General features: G+C 40.5%; 5 protein-coding genes, 1 long non-coding RNA gene and 3 other non-coding genes across 11 annotated transcripts; 2 read left to right on the top strand and 7 right to left on the bottom strand.

The window, feature by feature from the left end:
* Positions 1 to 132: 132 nt before the first annotated feature.
* LOC115633638 (L-threonine 3-dehydrogenase, mitochondrial) lies at positions 133 to 8,014 on the bottom strand. Of its 2 annotated transcripts, none has more exons than XM_030531076.1 (7): positions 7,813 to 8,014; positions 7,624 to 7,683; positions 7,373 to 7,562; positions 7,185 to 7,311; positions 6,972 to 7,119; positions 742 to 847; positions 133 to 669 (listed from the first exon to the last, which is right to left on the bottom strand). In XM_030531076.1, the coding sequence occupies exons 1-7, from the start codon at positions 7,973 to 7,975 to the stop codon at positions 348 to 350; spliced, it is 1,116 nt and encodes a 371-aa protein (XP_030386936.1). In that variant the 5' UTR covers positions 7,976 to 8,014; the 3' UTR covers positions 133 to 347. The 2 variants fall into 2 exon arrangements, with proteins under 2 accessions (XP_030386936.1, XP_030386937.1); XM_030531077.1 differs by having other exon boundaries at positions 7,624 to 7,712; positions 7,813 to 7,924.
* A 6,174-nt stretch (positions 8,015 to 14,188) lies between these two features.
* LOC115627427 (lipase 3-like) lies at positions 14,189 to 15,849 on the bottom strand. Its single transcript, XM_030523131.1, has 2 exons — positions 15,079 to 15,849; positions 14,189 to 15,018 (listed from the first exon to the last, which is right to left on the bottom strand). Exons 1-2 carry the CDS (start codon positions 15,847 to 15,849, stop codon positions 14,632 to 14,634), a joined length of 1,158 nt encoding a protein of 385 aa, XP_030378991.1. The 3' UTR covers positions 14,189 to 14,631.
* A 734-nt stretch (positions 15,850 to 16,583) lies between these two features.
* On the bottom strand, positions 16,584 to 17,893 carry LOC115633262 (lipase 3). The gene is made up of 2 exons (XM_030530670.1): positions 17,071 to 17,893; positions 16,584 to 17,007 (listed from the first exon to the last, which is right to left on the bottom strand). Exons 1-2 carry the CDS (start codon positions 17,887 to 17,889, stop codon positions 16,624 to 16,626), a joined length of 1,203 nt encoding a protein of 400 aa, XP_030386530.1. The 5' UTR covers positions 17,890 to 17,893; the 3' UTR covers positions 16,584 to 16,623.
* Positions 17,894 to 18,586: 693 nt separating this feature from the next.
* Positions 18,587 to 24,719, top strand: LOC115627335 (protein artichoke). Its single transcript, XM_030523018.1, has 4 exons — positions 18,587 to 18,663; positions 19,114 to 21,619; positions 21,681 to 21,804; positions 22,831 to 24,719. The coding sequence occupies exons 1-4, from the start codon at positions 18,587 to 18,589 to the stop codon at positions 24,717 to 24,719; spliced, it is 4,596 nt and encodes a 1,531-aa protein (XP_030378878.1).
* Positions 24,720 to 24,769: 50 nt separating this feature from the next.
* LOC115634322 lies at positions 24,770 to 25,833 on the bottom strand. The gene is made up of 4 exons (XR_003996430.1): positions 25,573 to 25,833; positions 25,306 to 25,395; positions 25,066 to 25,126; positions 24,770 to 24,885 (listed from the first exon to the last, which is right to left on the bottom strand). It is a non-coding gene; the product is annotated as an uncharacterized LOC115634322 (long non-coding RNA).
* On the bottom strand, positions 24,944 to 25,029 carry LOC115620093. Its single transcript, XR_003995190.1, has one exon. It is a non-coding gene; the product is annotated as a small nucleolar RNA Me18S-Um1356 (small nucleolar RNA).
* LOC115620095 lies at positions 25,189 to 25,273 on the bottom strand. The gene has a single exon (XR_003995192.1). It is a non-coding gene; the product is annotated as a small nucleolar RNA Me18S-Um1356 (small nucleolar RNA).
* On the bottom strand, positions 25,459 to 25,539 carry LOC115620094. The gene has a single exon (XR_003995191.1). It is a non-coding gene; the product is annotated as a small nucleolar RNA Me18S-Um1356 (small nucleolar RNA).
* A 143-nt stretch (positions 25,834 to 25,976) lies between the features above and the next one.
* Positions 25,977 to 27,655, top strand: LOC115624825. Of its 2 annotated transcripts, XM_030519681.1 has the most exons (3): positions 25,977 to 26,138; positions 26,201 to 26,888; positions 26,948 to 27,655. In XM_030519681.1, the coding sequence occupies exons 2-3, from the start codon at positions 26,206 to 26,208 to the stop codon at positions 27,393 to 27,395; spliced, it is 1,131 nt and encodes a 376-aa protein (XP_030375541.1). In that variant the 5' UTR covers positions 25,977 to 26,138; positions 26,201 to 26,205; the 3' UTR covers positions 27,396 to 27,655. The 2 variants fall into 2 exon arrangements, with proteins under 2 accessions (XP_030375541.1, XP_030375535.1); XM_030519675.1 differs by having other exon boundaries at positions 25,977 to 26,888.
* The last annotated feature ends 53 nt before the right edge of the window (positions 27,656 to 27,708 follow it).

Genomic DNA, 27,708 nt, shown 5'->3' with positions numbered 1-27,708 from the left:
ATTCTTGGCACTTTTCATCCCTTTCGCGAACCCACAGGCATTCACAGTACAGCTCTATAACATACAATAATTGGAAGATTCCCTATTCTGTTCTGTGGATTTTATTGGAGATACAAGGGAAGCATTTAATAATCAAATTGATATCTAGAAGTGTGTATATTTTCAAAAGTTTCTAATTGTACATGTGTAATTTGCAAATGTAACTGTATTTTGTAGATAAATGCGATAAATCTCATAGTATGGGTATGTTTTTAAATGCCGAGCGCTTGAGCTAGAAAATACCCCAAGTTGGCCCAATAGTTTGGGAATACTAGACGCGGCTTTTAACTCCTCTAGAATTTGTGTTTTCAAATCTTCAACGTGTGCCGCTCTCCATTCTCCACGTTAATATAATTTTCTTGCACATCCTTGACCATAAAATCGACCAGATTGGTCAAATCGTATTTATGCTGCCAGTGCCAATCGCTACGTGCATCCGAATCATCGAACACTTGCGGCCACGAATCGGCAATACTCTGCCTACTGTCTGGCTTATATGTCACATGCAGGTTAGGTACATATTTGCTCAGCTTGTCCACCAGCTCCTCGGGCGTAAAGGACATGGCGGTGACATTGTAAACGCGACGCTTCAGTTGCTCGCTGGGTGCTCGCATAAATTCCAACAGGGCACTAAAAATGAAAGACACAAATTTGAATTATTCCGAGTGGAACTTCAAGCACACTATGGGAGAAGTCACCTACCGCAAACAATCTTCTATGTACATCATGGGCAGGCGCGTATCTGGTCGCAGGTAACAAGTGTATTTGCCACTACGCAGGGCCTCATGGAAAATGGCAACGGCATAATCTGTCGAATAGAATTGTAGATTAAAACAAGCAACTACGAGTATACATATGTATAGTATATGTATATACACATATTTCTCGTTTTCACTTCTCGTCATTAATACATTCTTTTCTCTTCAAATATGTTGCAATCTCATTGCTGGTACATATGTATGTACATACATATGTATTAACGTCGTTTTAAATAACCATTTTGTTTTTCGCATCTTTATAAACAAAAGGTGATCATTTTGATGACATTACAAATCGTATTTGATTGAGATATTTTTTAAATTAGGGAATTATTGCAAAATACCTCTGTCGCAGAAAATTTGTATATTTTGCTAAAATGAATTTATCAGCTTCTTTACTTGATTTGAATAATTGATTATGTACACACTTATACACTTATTATATGTAAACACTTTTGAATAAACTGGCTTGTAATTTGGAAACGAAGAAGAACAGACGTGACACAGAACAGAACAAAAGCCCGGTGGAAATTTTATAAAATAACTACTAACACAGTAACAACCTCTGTTTATTTCGAACAACAGACTAAATGCAGAGCAGGAAATGCTCTAAGTTGTAAAGAAAAACTCAAAATTATTCATTATACTATATTGTGAGCGAATGAATAATATTACAAAATAATCATTACTTTTTAATTTACTTACAGTTATAATGATTACAGTCCCTGATACATGTATATGCATATTTCTAAATGCTTTAACATTTTTTAGAGAAAAGTAGTGTGATTTCATAATTGCTTGTTTATATCTTTTTCGCACACTATGAGGCGATAGACTGAGAGCAGTTTCCTTTAATTCACTGATCCTACCTGATTTTCAGGACTACTCTTTTCTTTCAATTGCGTTATATTTCAGATTTGGACTACAAAACAGCCTACGGATCGTTGTAGTATTAATAGTCTTTATTGGTTTTATCTTAAACTGCTTAAAGACCTTTTAAAAATATTTTAATAATTATTTTCATTGTCTAGGTCAAAGAAATAGCTTTAAGAATGGAACTTCGAATGTTATTTTCAAATATCAAAAAATGATGACTGTGGCTAGCCCCGACACAACATTTAACATTTTTGCTGCTATTTTAAATATAACTTTTTTTTGTCAGTCCCTGTTTGATGCTCATAAAATTAAATTACAAATTTAATTTAATTTAACGCCTTACGCGCGCACTGGCATCGCCGCAATGCCCTTTAGAATGGACTTTTTCCAATCCTAATTTGTAAGCAAAAATGCAAAAGAAATATGACAATATATGGAATGCAATATAGTATATATATTTTTTAATTTTTAAAAGTGCAATATGATAAAGAAAATGTTGAAATATTGTAATACAACTTAAATGTAAAACGCTCCTTGAGTTTATTGCTAATATAAATTGTTAAACTTCGATGTAAATTGATTAATTGAGGCTAAAGCCACTATAAAAGTCATAAAGCAAAAAAGTAAGCAAAAATCATGAATTGTGGTTTAAATTACTGAAGCAGCTTTTTCAGATGATGTTTCTGTTGAAAATCAATACAAACATAAGTACCAATGCACGCATGTTAATATAAGCAGATAATAATCTTATGTTATCTACAAGTTATCTGTCACTGTTGCATACGAATGTAAGCATAAAGAATATGTATAGCAAAAGTGTCAGTCTCCAATAAAACTCTAAAGCGAACAGACGCACGGCGGTCCGCGACTATTGTCTTTTACTTTACTCCTACTGAGCCCTTCCCTTTTCAGCGAATATATAATCTATTCAATAGGTTATGGGCCCAGGGCATATAGGCTCATAGGAGAAGTTCAAAGTATTGTGAAATAGTAATCGTTTGGTGACTCAAGAAATATAACATTTAAAAAATGAGTGCGCTATATCAAATAGACAAATTGGAAGAGCATAACTATGACTCATGGAGCATACAGATGCGATCTGTCTTAGTGCACGCGGAATTGTGGAGTGTGGCATCAGGTGCTGAACCTAGTAATACTGAGAGTTCAAGGCCAAAAGATGAAAAGGCATTAGCAATTATAACGCTAAGTGTAAAAGCTTCACAATTGGGCTTCATTAAAAATTGCAACACTTCGTACGAGGCATGGAAAAAGTTAAAGGACGTTCATCAGCCGAGTGGACCTGTACGGAAAGTGTCGCTGTACAAGAAATTGCTAGGCAAACGCATGTTTCAAGGCCAAAGCATTTCAAGTTACATACACGAATTTAACGAAATTCTGGATGGTTTGTGTACAGTTGGCATCGAATTAAATGATGAGTTAAAAACAATCGTGTTGTTGTCAAGCTTGCCCGAACCATACGAAAATTTTGTCGTCGCCATTGAGACGCGTGACAATTTACCGTCATTTGATGTGTTATGTATCAAGCTGATGGAAGAGGGAGAGCGCAGAGGCAATGCAGATGGAGAGAGCGAGAATGCAAGAGCATTTATAGCTACGCAGCAGATCGTCGCGCATTCCAAAGCGAATTCAAAAAGGAATTCAAAAATCGTCGTTTGCTACAACTGCGGCGAAAAAGGGCACTACAAGGCACAGTGCAAGCGTGAGAAAATTCGCGGTGAAGGGAAAAAGCAATCGACAAAGAAAGAGATGGAAAAGCAGAGCAGCTTGTTAAATGCGTTGGACGTTGGAAAGATAGAGAACAACATGTGGTGTCTGGACAGCGGAGCAACAAGCCATATGTGTTGCGATAAGACGTTATTTTCAAAATTTATTGCGCACACTGAAATGATCGGTTTAGCTGACGCTGGTTTCCTGAAGGCCGAAGGCAGAGGAGAGGTGAAGTTACAGACAGAACTTTGTACCTTGGTGTTGTCAGATGTACTGTATGTACCGAAAATGAATGGCAACTTTATGTCCGTCAGCCGGTCAGTGCAAAAGAACAATGTTATACATTTTGGGCCACATTTTGCTAAAGTTATACAAAACGGCGAGTGTATACTGAAAGCGAATAAAGTTGGGAACCTTTATATGTTTCAAGGCAAACAAAATAGGTGTTATTCCGCAACTGAATCAGATGGTACATTGTGGCATAAGCGTTATGGCCATTTAAATTTTACCAGTCTGAAGGAAGTGATCAGCAAAGAGCTAGTGCGTGGTATTGGAAAGGTTTTTTTCCCAGACAACTTGAATTGCAAAACGTGTATGCTAAGCAAAATACATGTACAGCCATTCCCAAAGGTAAGCACTAACCGTGCCGAAGAGCTGTTGGAACTGGTTCATGCTGATGTATGCGGCCCATTCGACACGAAGTCACTTGCTGGATCCAAATACTTTCTGACCTTCATCGATGACAAGTCCAGGCGTATATTTGTTTATTTTTTGCGGAAGAAAGATGAAGTGTTCAGTAAGTTCGTCGAATTTAAAAACTTGGTTGAACGGCAAACAGATAAAAAGCTCAAATGTATTCGAACCGACAATGGAGGCGAGTTTGTCAACACAACATTCAACGGTTTCCTGAAACACCATGGTATTGCAAGGCAATTGACCGTGGCTTATACTCCGCAGCAGAACGGCGTGGCGGAAAGAGCAAACCGGACATTAACGGAGATGTCCAGATGCTTATTGGTGCAGTCGGGCCTAGGCGAGTCTTTGTGGGCCGAAGCAGTCAACACAGCAGTATACATAAGAAACAGATCACCTACCAGTGCACTGAACAACCTGACTCCAATGGAAGCGTGGACAGGTAAGAAACCCTGTGTTAGCCATCTAAAAGTTTTTGGTTCCATTGCAGTTGCACTTGCAAAGGGTCCCCGTAAAGGCAAATTCAAACCCAAAGGGCATGAGTACCGTATGGTTGGGTATTCGGTAGCAGCCAAAGGCTATCGGTTATACGACCCAGAGACGAGGACGATTGTCGAAAAACGAGACATTCTATTTGATGAGCGTTGTGGTGGTCATACCAATGAAGATACCGTTACGGTAGATTTTCCTGCATGCGAGGTTCAAGAGCATGTCACTCACACGGATGGTGACAGAAGCATCGACGACGATGACAGTGAGCACAGTTCTGACGACAGCAGCTCCAACGCATATGAGAGTGCAGTCGAAAAAGAAGACTCTGACGAGGATACTGTGAAGATTGGGCCAGGCCGGCCTAAAATTGTTCGAAATGGTAAACCTGGTCGTCCAAGAAAGCAATACAATGTGCTTGGAGCATTGGTTGCTAGTGACGTAATGGTTCCGACATCCTATGATCAGGCCGTTGGTAGCACACATGCAGTATTCTGGCAAGAGGCGATGCAAAAGGAATATCAGGCACTACAATCAAACGAAACCTGGCAGATGGCTGATTTACCAAAAGATCAGCGAGCAGTTGGTTGCAAGTGGGTATACAGCCTGAAACGTGACTCTGATGGAAAAGTCGAACGTTTCAAGGCACGACTCGTTGCTAAAGGGTGCTCCCAGAAGTATGGCGTGAACTATGTAGAGACGTTCTCACCCGTTTGCAGATTGGAAACCGTGCGGTTTATTTTGGCGTTAGCAGCGGAATTGAAGCTGTACCTTCACCAGATAGATGTGTGTACCGCCTATTTGAATAGCGACCTGCATGAAACTGTTTATATGAAGCAGCCACAGGGATACACAGATCCCAATAATCCAACATGCCGATCAAAAGAGGACTTGGCCAACATCAAGTCAGCCATTACAACATCGTTTGAATGTGTTGACAAGGGAGAGCTGCATTTGTTCCTTGGCATGGAAGTGCAGCGCGACGGTGAGCTTGGCGAAATTTCGCTAAGCAATTCGCAATACATCAAAGACATATTGCGTGAACATGGATGCGAGACCTGTAGACCTACAGCGACCCCACTGGATGCTGGTTTCCAAGTGATATGTACCAGCGAGCATTGTCAAAAGGTTGACATTGCATCCTACCAGTCTTCAATTGGCGAGTTAATGTGGCTGGCGCTTACAACAAGGCCAGACATATTGCATTCCGTTGCCAAGTTAGCTCAACGGAATCAAGATCCGCATGCAGAGCACCTAGTGGGTGTAAAACATGTGCTTCGATACCTGGCGTCAACTGTGGACCTGAAGTTGCACTACAAAGAGTGTGGACAACCCCTTACCGGCTATGTGGATGCAGACTGGGGTGGCGACCGCATCGATCGCAAGTCGTATACTGGCTATGTATACTACTTGGCTGGAGGACCCATATCCTGGCGATCTGAAAAGCAACGCAGCGTGGCACTTAGCAGCACGGAGGCGGAGTATATGGCTCTTTCAACTGCGTGTAAGGAGGCCATATACCTACGGCGTCTTATAGTGGAGATTGGCTGCGGTGACTCGAGTACTCCAACTATTCTTCATGGCGATAATTTAAGTGCTCAACAATTAGCTAAGAATCCTGTACACCATGAAAGAACAAAGCATATTGATATTAGATATCATTTTGCAAGACAGGTTGTAAACGAAGAACAAATTGTTTTACAGTATACATCAACCAATGAAATGATAGCTGATATTTTAACGAAAAATCTCCCTAAAGCGAAGCATGTTCATTTTACAAAGCTGTTAAATTTGATTTGAAAATTTTTGTAAAACATGTTTGCATTGAGGAAGGGTGTTGAAAATCAATACAAACATAAGTACCAATGCACGCATGTTAATATAAGCAGATAATAATCTTATGTTATCTACAAGTTATCTGTCACTGTTGCATACGAATGTAAGCATAAAGAATATGTATAGCAAAAGTGTCAGTCTCCAATAAAACTCTAAAGCGAACAGACGCACGGCGGTCCGCGACTATTGTCTTTTACTTTACTCCTACTGAGCCCTTCCCTTTTCAGCGAATATATAATCTATTCAATAGTTTCTCCATACATAAGTATATTTGTGATAAAACTGCGCTTGCTTTCCCCCTAAGCGGTCGATTAAGAAGTAAAACGGAGATGGTCTAGATATGCACGCTAAATCATTTAATAGTATGTGACACTTTTCCCATTTATTTAAATGATGTCTTTACTTACAAATGCTCTATTGTTATGCTAATGTTCAGTTTCAATTCAATTGGGGTTAAGATGAATAGAATTTGGTTTAATAAAGCTTGAAATGTGTGCAACACAGCGATGTTAAGCGTTGCATTTGCAAATTTCTTTAAAGAGTATTATTTACCTGTGGTGCCACCGCCTGGTGGATCGCTGGAGATAACACCCGGGAAACGTAAGCATCTAAAATCCAAGCCAAACTTATGATAATAGTATTCGCCAATTAGTTCTGCATGCACCTTGGAGACGCCATATATCGTACGAGGGCGTTGTATCTACGGCGATAATGGGAGGAATGTTTGTAAAAGTAATTATTGATCCAACTGTGAGTCGAACCTACCGTAACATTTGGCGTGGGATTCCGTGGGCTGTCCGGACCGAATGCCCCAATTGTGCTCGGCACAAATATGCGAAGCTTATACTGTTTCGCTAATTCGATGACATTGTGAACGCCTTCGATATTAACTCTATCCAAGAAAAAAAAAGACCTCTTGTGAAGCTATCAGTACGATATGGTGGTCTACTCACCGCACGGCCAGAGGCACATTCTGCTCACCCACCGCACTCAACAGGGCCGAGAAGTGTATTAGCCAGTCAATGCGATGATTCACAACAATCTTCTGGAGACCCTTAAAGTCCAGTATATCGGCAAAAATGTATGGGCCATTATCTAAAACCTCCTGACTGGGCTTAATAATGTCCGAGAGTATGACATTGTCTAGTTACAGATAGAGAGTATAACCATGGCGTTCAATGAAAATCGAGTTAAATCACATTACCATTTCCATATTGCGATCTCATCAGTTTAGCGCACTCGATGCCCAACTGTCCAAGGCCACCTGGGGGTTTGGAGGAAATAGAATTGCAGCTGTTTAAGTTTTTGACAGTTTTGTGGCCTTCAGTTTATAAATATCATGTACATATGGTCTTTGTCTGCGATCCCATACGGAACTTTTCAAAACACTAACCCGTTATTAGAATTTTCGGAGGTCTGGCTGTCGGGCTACCAGGGACTTGATGTAACCGTCGCTTTAGAAGCTGCGTTAATACAGAATTTTGAACACATATTGGTGATAACGATAGACTCGTCCTCGCCTGTCCCGCCAGACTTGTAAAGCACTTGCGCCACATTTCCCTTTTTGCTTAGCGGGTCTTTTATTAGAGGAGGCGCACACACTGTTCGAGCGACTATTTTCAACTGATTTCGAAATTTGCAAATGCTTTTCACAAACGTTGCTCTGCTTTAAGATGATACAACAACCATACGGGTACAAACAAACACACGTACTCGCACTACACATTCATATTTCGGGACGAAAATCGCGTGAGCTACAGCTACATAGGTATGGTGCGTTCGAATGTTACCCGACTATGTTGGCACCCAGTCAATTCCCTATTTTGATTCATTTTGAAAGCCATGCAGTGTTTGTGGTTGCCATGGCAAAATATTTGCCATTTAATTCAATAAAAAGCGAAAGTGAGGAGGCCTGTCGAGCCGCAATACATAGCAGCAACAACAACATCAATTATAGAGCTCAGCAATTGCGTGGGTTTCCTTTTGGGGGGCATGGCTGTTGGGCTATATTTGGGACAAGTTTTGCAAACAGCTGAAAGAAAAGTGTACTATATACAGGGGCTATTTTCAATTCAGTACAGGACGGGCCCCCAAATAATGGGTGACTCGTCGTTCGAAATGATTTAAGGAACTATATATATATTGAATGTATTGAAAATCCAGCAAACTATTTAAATACTATACACCCCTTAGTAGTGGGTGTCTCTCCATTAGAAGTGAATTTAAAGATTATATAATGTCAATTGAAATATGACAGGAAAAGGAATATTACTGATACGGAATACATCAAAGCATTAAAAACAATCATATTATTTACAGGATTAATGGTTATCTTTGAAATTAATTTTCAAAAGTAATAGAGACTTTAAAAATAATTTCAATAAAAGTTAGCAAGTATTGAGAATATAATGAACCATTTGTCCATTGAAAGCTTACATACTATATGTATATGTTTACACCTAATTATGTTTTTAAGCGATAGATTGGTTCCTAAAAAAGTCGTGTAAAAAAAGACATTCTCCATATGCAAAATGAATCGTGCTAAATATAATACATAAAACTTTTAATTTTCAAACCGTGTAAAAACAGAATTACGTGTATATCTGTTTATCTTATTCACACATCGATTATCTTAATTTATTGCTTATTTTCGTATGCAACAACTCGTAGTACAAGTACGAGTTTACATTTTTTTTTAATTTACTGATCATTTGAATACATCTTTTAAGCAGGATAATATAGATTAATTTTGGTTGTATCGGGTTTTTCATATTTTTGTCAGTCATTGCCAGTTTAAATAACAATTCAAAGCATCAACTTTATAAAATTGGTTCCATTTTGAGGATATGTTATGAAAATGTAGTCATATTTTTTTAAACACTCTACTGCAGACTTATCGCTTGTGTCTGAATTGATGTTATAGTTTTTCGATTTATAGGTGAAGCAGGCTGCGTTATTTTATCTGCATAATAAGGAAGAAACCTAAATTTTTTTTATTTTTCGAGTTTATTTAATATTTTGAATTTTTTATTATATATTTTCTCATTCATTGATCGTGGAAAGAATGGAAACCATTTAGTCTCTTCATATATTTTAGCATTATAGATGTTCAATTATTTTCCCAAAATCTAACTTAATAGTTCTTATGAAATTGTTGCCTGTATTTGGAAACAATTTCTAGTCCACCTGAAACACTGATTTACAAAATCCCCAATTATAATGTGTTCTGAACACTTTATATATATGTCTCTTTGCCTTTCATATACTTGTGTACAAGTAAGACACGCTTTGGAACTTTGTCAGCTCAACAATTGGCGAGCAATTGAATTAACCTTGAAATGAAACCAAATTGAATTACAGTCTCAGCTGACCATTAATAGGTTGTGGATTTTTGTTATGGTGTTTTAACCTGGGCCAGTGTGGGGGGTACTCGTAGAATTATTTCATCAGCTCAGACCCAATTAATGGCATGTGCATTTGAAGGGACACTGATAACAGTTGATGGGTGGCGAATACAAGTACTATATATTTTTCAAATACAAAAAGTGCAATGAATTTTACTTGAAACTAATAATATGTGTTTTTGAAAAGCTTATCAGTACATTTACGTATATTATATAGCTTGTCTGGAGAATGTTTTTTTCAATTTTCCATCATCAACTAACTGATTACGTATGACAGTATACAAAAATATTTTTGTTGTTGCCAATAAAGAATAGACAGTCGGGTATGATTTTCACTTTTCCTGAATCAACAACAGGGAGGCAACGACGCAAGACGCTATGACACAAAACTTTTTACACTAATCATAAAGTAAATTAAATATATGTATTAGGGAAGCGTTATACGGGCCTATGAACGTATACACTCCTACCATAGATCAGCCAAGCGATACAAAACTAGCGACGCTTTATGTAACTGAAGACGTCGACATCGACGACGAACATGGGAGCCGCAAAAACTTTGACGAAAATATGATTTAAGCACCTCATGAGGTCTTTAATTTGATTTAAAAAAACTGAGAGGAGCCGAGTGTTTGTGGAGAGCAAAGAAATGGAAACTATTTCACTCAACGACTTAAGAAACGAAAGTGAAAACCGTTGCTGGCTATCTTACATTTCATATTTTTCGTTAATTGATTAAACTCTCTTAGTCGCTGACCATTTCGGGTGGAACTCTAGATGTTTGTTAGATAAATACTTATTTATAATGTTTTTATGCTTGAGAGCGGGCAGATTTTATGGGTTGGTGAAGGGTCATTGCTAGCCAAAACCGTTTAATGATATTTTGTTGGCAGTCGGTTTTTTATAATACTTGGAAAAATGTGCGATAAAAAGCAAAGAATATACACAAGTGTGGAATGGCTGCTAAGGGAACGTGGTCTCTTGAAATAGGGGAGAAGTTGTGAATAAATATTTAACATACTTGTATAAATTATTAAAGAAAACGAGTAGATATATGTTTAGTCCGACTTTCTACCTGAACATAGATATAACATAGATATATCATAACACTGATATTTTCGCCTAAGATTATTTTATTCAAACACAAACTTTTTCACGACCGAGACGCTTTTCGAACGGTGAATAGTTCTGATTAGAAAGAAATCAACATAGTCTTCAGTTTTAATTTCTGGGTATTTTTTTGAGATTTTGGCTCATCTGGATAATTTCTATCGGCGCTTGATTTCCGGATCCTATTGAAAATACAACAAGAAATCCAGGCAAAGCTCCAGCTTTTTATAGAATACACAGAATATCCTTTGATTTCAAAAATGAATGCTAATGTCAATAAAATTGAACTTGATTGTTTTTTTTTTTTGCTAACACAAAATACCATAGCAATATTTATAAATCAAGAGCTTTACAATTTCAACCATTAACCAATTGTTTTCATTTGAGCTAATATATATAAATAAATTATCTATATGTTGAAACCTAAAATGCAAATGCTACTTACTATATTAACTTTGATTGCGGCAAATCTTTAGCCTTATGCCTTTTAGCGGCCTTCATTTTGAGTAATTTTCTTTAATTTCACTTACAATTTCAAATAATTCCCAAAATAAACGGAGTAGGCTCTACGCATTAAGATATTTTTATATGGCGACCTCTGTGTGCTCTCCGGTCACAGTTCAGACAACATCGGGAAAAATACGATCCACAAACCTCAACCAACCTCAACCAAGCACGTTTTAAGCCATACCATACCATCCCCACTTCTTTAGGCCCGGTGAAGTGATTCGAGTGAGAATCAGCCAAGTGTGGCCAAAACTATGCTACGATATTGCACAGGCAGGAAGCTCCGCATTCCCCTCACACAAACAACGCCATACATACATATGTATGTAAGTCGATTTTCCACTCAAAACATTTATAGAAATCTTGAGTAATCTGCTGGACGACTATGGCTAAAATATTTTCAAAACAGTTTTAGCGTGCATTCCAAACGGGACGGTTCGTCAAGACGGTAAATCAAATGGACATACTATATACAGAAGTTGGAGTGTCTGAGCAATTAGCGATAAAGCTTGGTGGAATTTTAATTTAATTATAGAGAATTGCAAAAGCAAAAGTGCGTTCGAAAGTGAAGTGAAAAATAGTGTAGAAAAGCATTTGAAAATATTTAAAAAATTGTAATAATAAAGTGTGGAAAAGCGCAAAACTAAAGGGCATTGAGCAACCCGTTGCCAAATTTTTGAAAGCTTTGCAAATTTCAAATGAAGAAAACTTTGCTTGCGGATATGTAAACACATCAGCACTGGATAGATATCTTTGGGAACTTGGATTTTACGCCAAATCTGTAACTGCACTATTAGAGTAAGATTGAAGCTAAGGCCTTTGTTTTGTGTCGAATACGGCTTAAGGTCTCTCTAGAGTCTTCCGCTACATGGCCAAAGATTTTTCATTATCGTTTGCACAAGATCTGCAATTCTGCTTCTATTGAGAATATTATGGAGCACGGAAAAGACCCGTTTTAGCAGCATTTACTCACATACTCGCATTTAACAGTTACTTAATTAGCTGGGACTCAAAAGAAATCAGAGCAAAATAGAGAAGCCAGGTAGCTGGTGAAAATGTCGCCAAAGACAAAGATTGTGTGACAGAGGTAAACCGTCAGCAACGGCTATAAGCCGCATTTAGTTGCGCCAGCCGGAGACTCTCGAACTAAGCCAACTGCCTGCCTGCCTGCCTGCCTATATCTACATACTATTCGCACATATATACATAAATATATGTGTGTATGTATTTGTGTACCTTACTCTGTTGTCTCTGCTGCAACTGAAGGCGAAAGAAATTACAGACAATGATGAAAACGACAATAATTTCAAGGTTCGTTTGATGTAAGCTTGCCGCGCATGCGTAGAGAGGAGCCACAGCCACCGCCACCGCCATAGCCACAGCCTCTAAGCTAGTGGTGGTGTTGGTGGTGGATCGTTTCACTCGATGCCAAAGTTTGCCACTACCTTTTCGTAGTTGTTGTCTTCTGCTTCTTCTTCCACATTCGCTTCTTCTTCTTGTTGTTGTTGTTAAATGATTACAAAATTTTGTTGAAAAGGCATGTTACGCTTCTTGGCGCAAAAAGTTTCTTTTTTTCAGCCGTTTTTGGGGTTGAGCTGCGCAGCTGCATAGAAAACTTGAAACAGTCTTGTACTATACACGTAGCATGTAGACTTATGGACTACAAATAGACTTTTGTCTGAACTTTGTTGGTTATTGCATACAACTTCCTGTCGCACGCCTGCCTAAGTACAAATTTATGAAGCGTTCGCAATACCATTATCCAAAAAAAGATCATCCATGTATGCAGGTGTAACCTTCACGATTGTCTGAAGGAATCTGTACAGTTGTATTGCCAATAGTTGGCTATAATAGCACTCATTGTTGCATTTATTTAGATGATAAACACTTCTTCATTTAAGGGCAGACTAATAAACAACAATACTACATATAGTAAATAAGTAAGATTGAAACCAGATCTATAGATAACCTCCCAATTGGTTCTTCACCCATTTCCAGAAAATATTATAATTTATTAAAAATAAATAAATAAAAGTCTGTTTAGCAACATTTTCACAAAGGTTCATTAATTTGACGCCAAACAAGTTATTCCCTAAAAAGTTATGTTAACTTTTCTCTTCAACATATTTCAAGAATCAAGACGACAGCAATTCTCTCTAATCTTTTCATAAAAAGATGTCTGCTTTTTCTAGGAATGTGGAGAAGAAAGGGAGAAAGGAATAAAGTAACACATTTTCTATAATTTCCTCGTTCAATTCTTTCGAATTAGAATTGTGGGCCTTTACTTTTCTTCATACGAACAACTGTTAAAAAGAAAAGTTCTAAAGAAAGATAATCGTTTTTAGAATAGGTACAATAATGAAAGCTATATTTCATGAGCACATAGTGATCTTCTTAAAATTGTTTACTCTGTATAATATATAAGTCTGTTTAGCAACATTTTCACAAAGGTTCATTAATTTGACGCCAAACAAGTTATTGATCGATGAAATATATTTCCCTAAAAAGTTATGTTACCTTTTCTCTTCAACATATTTCAAGAATCAAGACGACAGCAATTCTCTCTAATCTTTTCATAAAAAGATGTCTGCTTTTTCTAGGAATGTGGAGAAGAAAGGGAGAAAGGAATAAAGTAACACATTTTCTATAATTTCCTCGTTCAATTCTTTCGAATTAGAATTGTGGGCCTTTACTTTTCTTCATACAAACAACTGTTAAAAAGAAAAGTTCTAAAGAAAGATAACCGTGTTTAGAACATGTACAATAATGAAAGCTATATTTCATGAGCATATAGTGATCTCCTTAAAATTGTTCACTCTGTATAATATATTAGACACAATAGTTTATAAGTGGGACTGCCCTAATAGAGGCGTAGCAGAAGTGCTTTTCTGCATTGAAACGCATTACCTAGATAATATGATTCCATTCAGCTGATTATAGTGGCACTATTTATACTTAGATAGTACCATCGACATTACAAAACTCCCCTTAAGACAGCAGTATAATTTGATTTACCATGAATACGCATATTTATAAGCATTCATAGGCAGACAACTATTAATGTTAAACAATTCGATTAGATAAGTAAACCAAAGCAGGTCTGCTAAAGGTTAATCCCTACACATTCATATACTCGTAAATATAATCTAATCGATTTAAATTCTTTTTTTTTAAATTCTATTGATAACTTCTTATCGACCTTCATAAAGATTTATACGTTTAACAACCAAATCATTGACCAATTCTTTCATGTTGATGGCTGTAATAAAATCTAAATGACTGAAACTCTCCAATGGTATACGATGATGCTCAATCAAATGGGGGAAACTAGACACCAAAGTTTCGACATCCTGAGGTCCACACTTATCATCGTTGTGGGCGGTATAGGCGTGTGTGGCAGCAGTTATTTTGCTGAGGTCGTAATCCGGTGGCATGTCCTGGCCATAAAGTTCTCTGTTCTTTTCGAGACCCCAATCGTACTGACGGAACTTTTTCGATATCCACAGTTGCATGTAATGTAGGACCTGATTATTCGAATTTCCCGCAAAATGAGTTTTTCTTAGTACCGCGAGTGAGCTCTAAAAAGGCGAAAAGAAAATTCATCATGTGCTGACGAATAATATTATAGCTTTACTTACCATATTAGAGTTTTTATAATAGTCCGTGAAGCTCCTATAGTACTTGGTTCGATCACCGCAAAACAAATCCAACAAAGGACTAATTCCCAAGGTAAAAGGCAAAAACTCTTTATCAACTAAACCTTTACTGAAAGCGTTATAGGGATTACCCAGGGCCGGCGCAAACAATTTGAAAGCCATAGAAGGAGCATGCTCAAAGAAAGCACAGGGCGCCAAGAGATGGCCGGACTTGATCTTGGCATTATATTCCGGACGCTCTGAAAGCATGACCAAATAGACGGTTGTGCCTTGGGAGTGACCAGCGTAGTGCACTTGTGACTGGCCTGTCTCTTCCAGGATATAATCAATCATAGCCGGAATATCAATGGTGCCGATCTCGTGCCAGTCAAAGTGCCAAAACTTCGGACTATTCACTGAAACCATTTTATTTTTCTTTGAATAGTTATTGCCGCGTGCGTTTCCTAGCCAGACATCGTAGCCGGCATCGGCCAATAGATAGGCCAGCGAGTTGTCTGGTCCACTGCACAACCAAGCGTCGGAATTACTAAAGAGTCCGTGCTGTAGCAGAACCGCTGGACGCTTCGCATTCTGATTCTGTAGCTTGTGGGAGTAGGGTATGCGGAACAGAGTCAGCACGTAACCATCCTGAGTGGTAACCGTATGTCTTTCCGCCGGATATCCATGGGAGCGTATGCGTCCATCCGATTTCCATTCAGGATTGTTTACTAATTTCGAAATAAGACATAATAGACCAAAGAAAATAAACTGCATTTTGAAAGAAACAAGACACTGCTGATCCAGCCCTTATATATGCTTAGCGCCTGTCGGCTTATCTAACGAAATTCTAGATTTATTTCAGGCCGAACCGCTAAGAAATAATTACACTGATACGGAGGCGGCTTGGCTAAGGAATGTATATATATATATATATATATATATATATATATATATATATATATATATATATATATATATATATATATATAGAGAGAGAGAGAGCGTTTTTAAAAACGGAATAATTAGAAAGACTAAAAAATGGCACAGATAAGAAAGAAAGGCAGTTGAGACTTTCTAATCTATATTATTCATTTTAAAGCCGAAGCTAGTGTGTACTATTTAGCCTTTTAAATAATCATCTTGTTCGTTCAAGATCAGAGTCAGCCGGTGTATCCTATATTTTCAATTCTTTTATAAAAAATATGTTTCCCCTTTTTCCTGTTTGGAGTCATATTTTCCAGCATCCCTAGAGTTGACACCAATCTTATTAATTTGTAATTAACCTTCGTAGAAGGTTTCAGATCTATAGTTTTAGGACAGGATAGGATGGAATTATGATTGAAAGAGACAGCAATCTAATATGGATTTGTCTTGTCCTGTACATTTTAGAAGAATTCTACCATTCTGCATTCCCATTTTAAACAAATATGTCCTTTCTCGCTTAGTGAAGGGGTATGATTAGAAATATTTCTATGCCTCATCAAATTCTTGATTTAAAAGCCATTGGGTATATGCATTTCAAGTTTTTATTATTCATTTTGGTTTCCATTAGCCTTCATAGCTATTTATACGTTCCACCACCAAATCATTGACCAATTCCTTCATATTCTTGGCTACAATGAAATCCAAATGGTTGAAGCTTTGCAAGGGTATGCGATGATCCTCAGTCAAATGGGTGAACTGGGAGACCAAGGTGTCGACATCCTGAGGTCCACAGAGAGCGTCGTTGTGGCTGGAATAAGAGTGTGTGGCAGCCGTAATTTTGCTGAGGTCGTAGTCTGGTGGCAAGTCCTGGCCATAAAGTTGCCGATTCTTCTTGGTGCCCCAATCGTATTGGCGGAACTCATGGGAGGCCCACAGTTGCATGTAATGTATGCCCTGATTGCTCGAGGAGCCAGCCGGATGAGTTTCAATGAGGACCTGCAGTGATGTCTAGATGGGGGAGGAAACGAAAATAAGGCATGTGTGGTCGCAAAATGTTGTTGCTTTACCCACCACATTGGTGTTCTGATATCCGCCGTTGGCAAAGAGTACAAAGGCATTTCTGCAGTACTCATCATGTTCGCTATGTTCCCCACATGCGGTGTCCGCAAAGCGATTGACCAGCGCATTGTGGGGAATGAGCTCCGTATCAACAAGAAGTTGATTCCACACACCACCTGGTGTGCCCACCAAAGCTCCCACGTATTTGAAAACCGGAGAAGCGCCGTGTTCGAAGAAAGCACATGGGGCCAAGAGATGGCCGGACTTGATCTTGGCATTATATTCCGGACGCTCTGAAAGCATGACCAAATAGACGGTTGTGCCTTGGGAGTGACCAGCGTAGTGCACTTGTGACTGGCCTGTCTCTTCCAGGATATAATCAATCATAGCCGGAATATCAATGGTGCCGATCTCGTGCCAGTCAAAGTGCCAAAACTTTGGATTATTCAAGGAGATCACTTCATTTTCCCTCGAGTAGATGTTGCCGCGTGCATTTCCCAGCCAGACATCGTAGCCGGCATCGGCCAATAGATAGGCCAGCGAGTTGTCTGGACCGCTGCTCAGCCAGCAGTCGGAGTTACTAAAGAGTCCGTGCTGGAGCAGAACCGCCGGACGCTCTGCATTCTGATTCTGCAGCTTGTGCGAGTAGGGTATGCGGAAGAGAGTCAGCACGTAACCGTCCTCGGTGGTGACCGTATGGGTTTCCATCGGGTATCCATGGGAGCGAATGCGCTCACCCGACGTAACAAAATCGAGCAGGACGACTTCAGGCTTGTTGGCGCCTGCAAATGTCCAAGCCAGACAAAGTAGAGCACAAAGAAAAATACGCATTTTTCCACAGTAGCCAATGATACTTTAATAAAACTCTAAGCTAATTGTCCGCCCTTATATAGCTGGTTGCGGCTTATCGAACATAATGTTTTTTTTATTCCATGTAGAACACTTGAGTGATAATTCCAGAGATACGGAGGTAGCTTCGCCCGCTGAGCGATTTATAGCGTTTTGAAAGGTAAAAAATGGAAATGTGCCTAAAAATATCATTGACCACAGGTGTGGTAAGATCCAATACCTTAAAAAATATTACAGATAAGAAAATTACTGACTGCTTATCGGTTTATCGGCAATGAAACTAATTCTAAAATATGGAATAAGATCATTAATGTGACATCTTCAGATGTTAATAGAAGCAAACAAAGGAACAAGCTTGCAGTTCGCTGAGAAGTCTATCAGAAAAAAAAAACCCCAAACTAATGCAAATATATTTAAAAATATATGTAAAGCTCCTCTTCAGAACTTGCACCTAGTTGGAAGAATTTTGTTTCTCTGAGAGACATTCACAGTTTATTCTGCTTGGGACTCTTAGTGTAAATAATTTTCAAATCATTTTTATACATTTTCTATAGCTATGAATATATTCCCTACGTCAATTGCTCCATATGCACAAAGCTAGTAAAAAATGTTGATACTTGGAGTACCTTCATGGAGGCTACATTGTCTTATACTGCTGTCCATCTGGACAGCAGCAACGATGGCCGATAGTTGCCCACCATCCGAGGCAATATTGCCCTGTCGCTGCACTCTACGTGGAAAAGAGATACAAATATGGTAAGTGGGATAGAAATAGTGTATTTCTCGCTGAGAGAACTGCTCTCCTTCATAGGGGAGGTGGAGCAACTGTCTTCCCCTAAGATGCATCTAATTTCGGTGGCTTTTGTGAGACTCCCCCTAAATAATAATAATTCATAATAACACAAGTGGTCTAAATTTGAATTCCCACTTCCGTTAAGTCATCTTTTCATATTATATATTAGAACACATTTTATTTTATGGGGTATACAATAAAGAAGCAGGTGTTTATTTATCCCTGATTTTAGGGATTTCCCTTCGAAACATTCGAGTAAGCCATCTATTTGAAAGCAATATGCGATCAATACTTTAAGATAAATTCGTGGTGCACTCGCATAATTTTCTTCCCACCCTGGGGATCTCAGGATAATACTTATTTTCGAGAAACTTAGTAACAATCCTACCAACACTTACCTACATGTTTACCAGGTGCTCCCATAGCAACTTGCCTCAGATCATGGACGGATTAAAAGCTGTCGAGCGTAATATTAAAACTCAAATCGATGAACTGGTGCTGGAGAACAATCAGCTGCCGGCACTACCGGGTCGCTTCTTTGGCAATCTGCAGATAGTACGTCTTATGCTGCGCTACAATAGCATCGAGCGTATGTCCAATGGCTGGCTGAACGAGCTGGAGAACAGTCTGGTCGAGGTTTTTATTGTGGAGCCGCAACTTCGTAGCATTCCCGCGGAGAGCTTAAACGGCATGATCAACATGCTGGCCATAACAATACAGAGTGAGGAGCTGAAGCATTTGCCAGACTTTTCCGGACTTCTAAGTCTCACGTACCTGAGTGTTCAAAGTGCCTCGCTGCAAGAGCTGCCACCCCACCTCTTCAGGCATCTGCCAAAGGTGCAACATATTCACATAACGGGCGGTACAGGACTGACGCGCCTAGAGGCGGGTCTGTTTGATGGCCTCATCTCGCTGAAGAATCTAGACCTGAGTCGCAATGGCCTGAACTGGCTCCATTTGCGTTCGCTCTCGCGTCTGCCGAATCTAGTGAGCCTGAAGCTCTCGCACAATCAGATCAGTGATGTGGGCATGATCGGGCGTATTGTGAAGGACTTGGAGCACCTGAAGAAACTGCGCCTAGACCACAATATCATCAACGTCATCGAGGACGGATCCTTTGTGGATTTGCCCAATCTGTCTGAGCTGCATTTGAACGACAATCGTATTACGGAGCTCCAATATGGCGCCTTCTTGCGCACCCCGCAGCTGAAGACCATCTACATGCAGAACAATTTCATTCGCCGCATACATCCGGAATCGCTGCTGCAGACTTCCGGAAGTGACGTGGGCGTGGAGTCCGTACACATCTACAACAATGAGATAAGCCATGTGGAAGCGTTAAGAGCGCTTTTGGACGCTTTGCCCACACTACGTTTCCTGGACATGAGCAACAACCTGTTGAGTGAGCTACCCTATGGCGCTCTGCGTGGCCATGGCACGCTGGAGCAACTGCATTTGAATAATAATCAGCTGCGTTTGATTGAGCGCGACGCTTTGATGGCCATGCCCGCCCTGCGGGAGCTGCGCATGCGCAACAACAGCCTATCTTCGGCTCTGCCGCTGCCGTTTTGGAATCTGCCTGGTCTCAAGGGCTTGGATCTGGCGCAGAATCAGTTTGGGAACGTGGATGCACAACTGTTGGCTGGCTTGCCCTCATTGCGACGCCTCGATCTCAGCGAAAACGGGTTGAGGGAGATGGCTCCAAATACTTTTCGCCACAATCCGCTGCTGGAGACGCTGAATATATCCTCCAACGAGCTGAGCAAGCTGCATCCGGGCACTTTTCAGCATTTGGAGCGACTTTTTGAGGTGGATGCCAGCTATAATCAGTTCTCGACCGTTATTCCCGGCCTACCACCCATTGTGGAACGCATCTCGCTGCGTGGGAACCACATCACTACCCTTCCCGCATCCGCAAGCAAGTCTCTGCAGTTGCCCAATCTGCGCATGCTCGATCTCAGCCAGAATCGCATCGAACAGCTGCCGCGTCACGGATTTAAGGGTACGCCTGAGCTGCGTGTGCTGAGCCTGGCACAGAATCGTCTACATCTGCTGGAGGACACCTCCTTTCTGGGCATTCAGCAGCTGGAGCTGCTGCATCTCCAGGAGAATCAAGTGTCGCAGGCGGACGAGCGTGCCTTGCTACCGCTTTCTGAGCTCCGCAATCTCAACCTGCAATCGAACAAACTGGAATCCATAACAGATCACTTCTTGTCGAACAACAGTCGTCTGGAGCAGCTAGATTTGTCACGCAATCTCATTCGCAGCATTTCGCCCACAGCCTTTGACGCCCAACGCTCGTTGGAATATCTGGATTTGTCGGGTAATGCCCTTCTAGATATATCTGTGGGCTTGGGCAATTTGCACAGCCTTCGCGACATCGATCTGAGCTATAATCAGATATCGCGAGTGCACTCGGATGTGGTCAATGCTTGGCGCAACGTAGTAGAGATTCGTCTATCCAATAATCTCATTGTGGAACTCCAGCAGGGCACGTTTCGGAATCTGCCCAAGTTACAGTACCTGGATTTAAGCAGCAATGAGATCGGCAGCGTGCAACCGGGCGCCCTCAAGCAATTGAATGACCTACAGGAGTTTGTGCTGGCCGATAATAAGCTTGTCGAACTGAAGGATCACGTATTTGAGGATTTGCCCAACCTACTGGCCTCCCATTTCCAATACAACAAGCTACGCTATATCTCCCCAGAGAGTTTCCACAATGCCAACTCGCTCGTCTTCCTCAATTTGTCCAACAATCACTTCCGCAATATGGAAAATACCGGATTACGCAGCATGCGGAACCTAGAGGTACTCGACTTATCTACCAATGCCGTCAAATTGGTGCCAACGATGCCGCTTAAGGCGCTCAATTGGCTGGTGGAACTGAAAATGGACAACAATCAGATATGTAGGATACAGGTGAGCCGATGTGAGATTCAAAATAGTCATGCTACCACTTATTACATTTTGGTATAACTAGGGCTCGCCTTTTGAGACCATGCCGCGTCTACGGGTGCTATCTATGCGCAATAATCAGTTGCGCACCATCAAGGAGAGAACATTTCGCAATTTGAGGGGCAACATTGCAATACTGGATGTCGACGGTAAGAGAAACTATAGATTGAAGTTCAAAGATTATGTAGAAACGGTAATTGAAGGGGTCATCTAATGTTTAGCAAAACAATTGAAGTAAAATATCACTTGAAGATCACATAATTGGAATAGATTTAGATTTAAATAGATTTAACAGATTTCACCTATTATTTCGTTACCAACCCGAATCAAATGACCCGATTGATAAAACTTTAATTCATCAATGATTTGTTTTTTATCTCCCCATTTTTCCAATTTTCTTAGCATACTTTTATCCATATTTATTGAGAGATCTAGAAAAAAGGGTTACCAGGAATAGGGAACCTTTAGTTACTCCTGACCCGATTGATGAAACTTTAATTCATCAATGATTTGTTTTTTAACTCCCTATTTTTCCAATTTTCTTAGTTTTCTTTAGTCTTTATCCATATTTATTGAGAGATCTAGAAAAAGGGTTACCAGGAATAGGGAACCTTTAGTTATTCTTCAAAAATTCGAGCCGCATTATATTGACGTCGGTTCATAAATCCCCAATAAATTAGAAATTTATTTTTTCAATTGCTTATTAAAACACAAGAATAACTTTATTTAAGCTTAATAAAATAGTAGAGTTTATTAAAAAAGAAATTTAAATAATAATATAACATATCACCACTCCGAGCTCAAATAAATAAAAGATAATAACAAAAATTAAACCCAAATGACCTAAAAGTATTACACAAAATAGTATACCCTTTAATAAAATTTTGACATTCTCACCTGAGGGGTTACAATTTGTGTAAGCTTAAGAAAATGTTAAGGAAATAAAATAGTGTAAAAAATTTTATACCTTCATTAAATATTTTTTGCACAAAAGTCAGACACTGCTAATAACGCATTATTTGAATTGGTTTATAGACATTGCAGAAAATGAAGCTAAAAAGAATTCGCCTTCTCATCAAGTAGTATATTTTCATTAAATTGATGGGCTGCTAAAAATGTTATTTTTATGAGAAACTCAAATACATTTAACCATCGTTTCTAATTATTATTTGTAGGCAACCCCATTGACTGCAACTGCGCGATGCAGTGGCTTTCGGTTTGGCTACAGGAGACAAATTTTCCCTATCCGGGGCCGAAGTGTCAAGATGGACGTCTGCTGCGAGCAGCGCGCATGGAACGCAGCTTGTGTGCCGGCCTCGATGTATTCAGTGGTGGGGGCGATAATGAACGTACAGATGGAAATCAACTACCTCTGCTCAATGAGCATGGCGATGTATTCCAGCGGGATTTGCCCGAGGACTATAACGATGAGTGCGAGACCTACGATGCCACTGGGAGTCAAGCAGGCGAGCGTCCGATGGTCGGAGAGAGCGAATACTTCTATGATCAGTATGTGGACAACACAGATGCGCCAGATGCCAGCAACGCAGTGTTGAGCACTTCACAGCGCCCCAAACCGACAGCAACACTGAATCCCAACATTGATCTGAACAATACGCTGCTCCACACCAAGTATTTCAATCGGCGCCCACAGAGACCTGGGGCAGCCAGTACGCCGGGCGGCTCGCCCTTCACCTTCTTTGGCTACCCCATACCCAGCCTAAGCCTGGGACGGTTCTTTGGTTTTGGAGAGCGAGGTCGCAAACAGCGTGCCGGCACCGATGACATGCCCGCCACTCATCGCATGGCTAACATCAATTTGCCGGCGGGACGGAGCAAGACCCGAATGTATCAGCCGAATAGCATGGAATTCGAGAAGTATCTGCAACAGCAGCAGCATGAAACGAAGGCTACAGCCCGCAATCGGTATGTGGAGGCCAACTCGGAGGAATCGCTAAGCAACGAAAGCTCAGCCACAACAATGGGTGCTTTTCGCACCACATTTCGGGAGCCCACGAGCATAGAACGTGGGGGTTTCCGACCCATTGTACCACCACATGTTGGAGGCTTCACGCCTGTACACGATCCCAGACGTGGTTTGGTTGAGGCTGTCAATAAGACGAAGAACCCACAGGCCGAGCGTAACTTTATACCGATTGCAGTAAGGCAGGAGCCCAAGACCACAGTCGCCAACAGTTTGGAGACAAAGGAAACAAGCAGCGAGGACCTCTCATACCAAGTGACAGAAGTGATAGATGATGTAACCACAAATCCTCCAATAGTGCGCAGCACGAGACCAGCCACAGCACCACCCACTATCAACCACAAGGCCACAATAACGACAACTACAACGACATCGACAGCCGCACCCACAACTACTTCGACTTCAAGCCCAAGCAGTGAACAATTCGAGTCGCATTACGATGATGAGGATTTGGAAGCACAATCAGTTACATTGCTTAAACCACCTCCATTAATGCAATCAACCACAGCCGAAACCATCTTGCTTATACCACCAGCCGAAGAACACGTGGCCCAAATCAAAAGTCATTCCTGGGTGACAACAACAGATACGCCAGAAGCGTTACCAACTGAGGCAAACGCCGAGCTGCAAGCAACTGTTCGCCCTGCTGTCACCGCTCCACCCCCACCACGAGTCCAGCACAACGCCCGAGCGCCCGGCGGTCGTTCGACCATCACCAAGGTCTATGCTCCATATCAGCAGCAAATTGCTCAGCCGACGGCGGAGGAATATCAACGCACCACACCAAGTGCAGACAATCTGGCGACGGATAGTGAGCAGCACGTTACAGCTAATGCCCAGAAACGCACTGAGCTCGACGAGAAGCAAGTTGAGCGGGTCGATCGCAAGGATGGCATGGACTGGTATTACGAGAGTTTTAAAAAGAAACGCGGTTTTAATGATCCTGGAACGGCGGTTAGGGCAGCGAATAAAGAGGTACTCGATGGCACGGTACCCTCACCAAACAGCTCCAACTGGACGAGATGTTGGGCTGTGGGCAAGAAGGAAATTATCTTCTTGCTGTTATTGTTGTGGCGGTGATGTGACTTATAAACAGGCATCCCAATGCAATGTTAAACAGATTTGTAATATTTGTTTTAAGTTAATTATTGAGTTTAATAAAATAATCAAAATACACACAAATATGAGTACATATTACTTAAATGTTGCATTGCAGGTGTCCAAATTAATTTCCACGTGGTAGGAACTGAAACAAAAAAAGTGATTTATTCAGACATCTTCCTCGTCCAAGTTAAATATTAAAAGTGCGTAAGTTTTCAGATGGTGATGCATGTTGAGATTTCAACACAATTTCTCTGAATAGAGTTATTTGTCTCATCAAGTGAAAGCAAATCAAATGCGAAAATAACATGAACTAAGTTCTTACCGATTTCCATGACAATCATAAATGGAAATTAAATATATTTTGTAGTGCACTCAAATGATTCCTGCAATAAAAATAAAGAAATAAATAGCTTGCGTTTTATGTATTTTATGAATAAAATTAAATACATATTTTCAGATGGTGATGCATGTTGAGATTTCAACACAATATTGTCTCTGATAAGGATTCGATTTATCATCAACTAAAATTAAAACTAATGTTGATATAAAATGCATTTATTACCTCTTCCAGCTCAAGACCCGCCTGTTAAATCAACCGATTTTCAGAATATAAGTGTCCTGCCTTTCATAAAGTATATTTTCCAGGCGCCATCTGTAATGAATGTATACGGATCTTTAGCTAAAGTTCTATAATCATTTAAATATTAAATTACATCTAAAGTTTCAGATGGTGATGCATGTTAAGATTTCAACATTATTAATATGAATTAAAAAATAATCTCATCACTAGATGATATTCAGCTAAAACATAAGCAATATTCAAACTCACCCACAACCGTCTGTTCACCGGCATAAATTAAATCCCAAAAAGAAACTCATTCTTTTAATGTTGCCGTTGCACGTGGTTATGTACGTACATATGTACATATGTATGTATGTTAGTTCCATTGTCAAAGCAGATTTTTAAAGATCGATGCTAAGGCACTTCGTAGGTTTTGTAGTGATATGCAACCTTGGCATGTTCCTCCCGCATTTAGACTAATTGATAGTTATAGTTACTTCTTGTTCAAAATACGTGGACCTAATCAATCCACCAACGCAATCCAAAAGAAAAGGAAACGAAAGAGTCACTTTGAAGAGCTGTCAATTGCCAGTGCTACCAATTTAAAGCATGCAGAGTCGTCTTGGAGTAGCCATGCGCGAGCAGAGTTGCCACTTAGTTGTGATTAACAAATTGGCGCAATTCGACGACTGCAAACAAAAATAAAGAAAAATCGGCATCTTCAACAGAGGCGTAAAGGTTTATACCTACGCCCAACTAAGCCAAGAATAAGTGTTTAATTAGCACGCGTAGCACATAAATACAATAAGAGTTGGCCTTAAAAAATATATAAAGTAAGTGCATGGGTGTTAGATTACAACGCGACAAGATTGTTCCCCCTTTGTCGATCGTATAGGAGAAATGACGACACCGTTGCAGACGCGTATGGCCTTGGCGGAAATACCTGATCGTCTGGAGGCACTACGCGTTGCAAACACTCCAACGAATGCTAACCGTCGCACTCCTGACGAACCAACGCCAGCTGCCATTAACAACACCCCTAATGGAGGAGGCATTGCAGTGTTTGTGGACAATGCGGCAAATGTGGTGCAAACGCAGGATTTTAACTTTTCGCCATTACCCTCACCAGATGAGCTGGTGATACGACAACGAGGGCGGCGGTTCACAACCACATTCTCGCCTAGCAGCGGAGGCCCTACAACCATCCGTAGTCCCTTCCAGCGCACACCCACGAAAAATCTTCAATTAACCAGTGGCATGATATTGCGCAGTTCGCCGCGCAAACGCCTAACTATGGGAAGCACACCTCCCGAGCCAATACCTATGGATAGTTATTCGCCCATTAAGTTAACCGGCACAAAACAGCAGCTCTGGCCGGGTACGCCAATAGTAAAGAAACTGAAAATGGATGATCGCCCTGTGGGGCAAACGAATAGCGATGTGCCTTTGCCTCTGTTGTTACAGGGCCTGTCGCAGCAGCAACTTATCGACATGGTCATGTGCAAAATCAAGCAGGAAATACCTGCAGATTGTGAAAGCGCCGAACAGCAGTTGCGCGCTCAGCTACCTACTCCAGACATCAGGTCAGTTGTTTATCTATTATAATACTACTGTGACTTTAATTATTTTGAATTTCTTACAGTGCACTGGAGCAGGAGCTGCACTATGCGAAACGACTGATTTTTAAATCCCTACCCACCTCGCGCCTGTGCAAGAAAACCGATGCAGCTGCATATTCGAAGGCAGCCATACATCTCAATGAGTTCAAACGGCTGCTGCAGATGCAGGCAAAGCGATTGCATGATTCCACGCACTGGGATGCTCTGATCGACTATGTCAGCATGGCCTGGCAGTGTGTGGCCAGCACACCCAACTGGGAGAGCAACTCCCACAATGCTGTGCGTCGACAGTGTTTCAAGCTGCTTGCCTGCTCCTGCTATGCAGCCATCAAACATGCTGGCGTACGACTTGGTCAGACACGACTGGAGAACTTGGAACGCAATTTGCGTGAGTGGTCCAAGGACTATGAAGATGTGTTGTCCTGTGTCAATGCGCTACAGCGCACGCTCAATAATCGCACCAGCTTATAAAGCGAGATGTAGACTCTTAGACTTAAGCACGAATTGCTGAACTCGATCTAGCCTTTATGCATTCGTTACGTTTTAAGTGTGTAGTCCTTAAGCAACGACACTTGCCCTGTGAATCGCATGTCATGGCATGTTTGTATGTTTAAAATTTGTTTTTCGTTTTTTACAACTATTTGTCGTTTTAAGCATGAGAACAAATGCACTCAGTCCTTTGCTTTGTGGCATATTTATACGTACATATACATATACAATATAAAAAAAAAAGCGAACGCAATCTATTATTTAGTAATTTAAGCGATACTCTCAATTTAAAAAC

This window comes from Scaptodrosophila lebanonensis, unplaced genomic scaffold, assembly GCF_003285725.1.
Source record: "Scaptodrosophila lebanonensis strain 11010-0011.00,11010-0021.00 unplaced genomic scaffold, SlebRS2 tig00000001-arrow-pilon, whole genome shotgun sequence".
Taxonomy (NCBI): Eukaryota; Metazoa; Arthropoda; class Insecta; order Diptera; family Drosophilidae; genus Scaptodrosophila; species Scaptodrosophila lebanonensis.
This window is presented reverse-complemented; position numbering and strand designations above follow the sequence as displayed.

What these genes read in the sequence shown, in the direction of transcription:
- LOC115627427 (XM_030523131.1), bottom strand. Translation starts at nt 15,849, where the DNA reads ATGCAGTTTATTTTCTTTGGTCTATTATGTCTTATTTCGAAATTAGTA. An exon ending in ATTATAAAAACTCTAATATG is followed by an intron (nt 15,019 to 15,078) that starts GTAAGTAAAGCT and finishes TCGCCTTTTTAG; the next exon opens with AGCTCACTCGCGGTACTAAG.
- LOC115633262 (XM_030530670.1), bottom strand. Translation starts at nt 17,889, where the DNA reads ATGCGTATTTTTCTTTGTGCTCTACTTTGTCTGGCTTGGACATTTGCA. An exon ending in GATATCAGAACACCAATGTG is followed by an intron (nt 17,008 to 17,070) that starts GTGGGTAAAGCA and finishes TCCCCCATCTAG; the next exon opens with ACATCACTGCAGGTCCTCAT.
- LOC115633638 (XM_030531076.1), bottom strand. Translation starts at nt 7,975, where the DNA reads ATGTGGCGCAAGTGCTTTACAAGTCTGGCGGGACAGGCGAGGACGAGT. An exon ending in ACCAGGCGGTGGCACCACAG is followed by an intron (nt 848 to 6,971) that starts GTAAATAATACT and finishes TCTATTCGACAG; the next exon opens with ATTATGCCGTTGCCATTTTC. An exon ending in TACATAGAAGATTGTTTGCG is followed by an intron (nt 670 to 741) that starts GTAGGTGACTTC and finishes TTTCATTTTTAG; the next exon opens with TGCCCTGTTGGAATTTATGC.
- LOC115624825 (XM_030519681.1), top strand. Translation starts at nt 26,206, where the DNA reads ATGACGACACCGTTGCAGACGCGTATGGCCTTGGCGGAAATACCTGAT. An exon ending in CTACCTACTCCAGACATCAG is followed by an intron (nt 26,889 to 26,947) that starts GTCAGTTGTTTA and finishes AATTTCTTACAG; the next exon opens with TGCACTGGAGCAGGAGCTGC.
- LOC115627335 (XM_030523018.1), top strand. Translation starts at nt 18,587, where the DNA reads ATGGCCGATAGTTGCCCACCATCCGAGGCAATATTGCCCTGTCGCTGC. An exon ending in GGAAAAGAGATACAAATATG is followed by an intron (nt 18,664 to 19,113) that starts GTAAGTGGGATA and finishes CATGTTTACCAG; the next exon opens with GTGCTCCCATAGCAACTTGC. An exon ending in TGCAATACTGGATGTCGACG is followed by an intron (nt 21,805 to 22,830) that starts GTAAGAGAAACT and finishes TATTATTTGTAG; the next exon opens with GCAACCCCATTGACTGCAAC.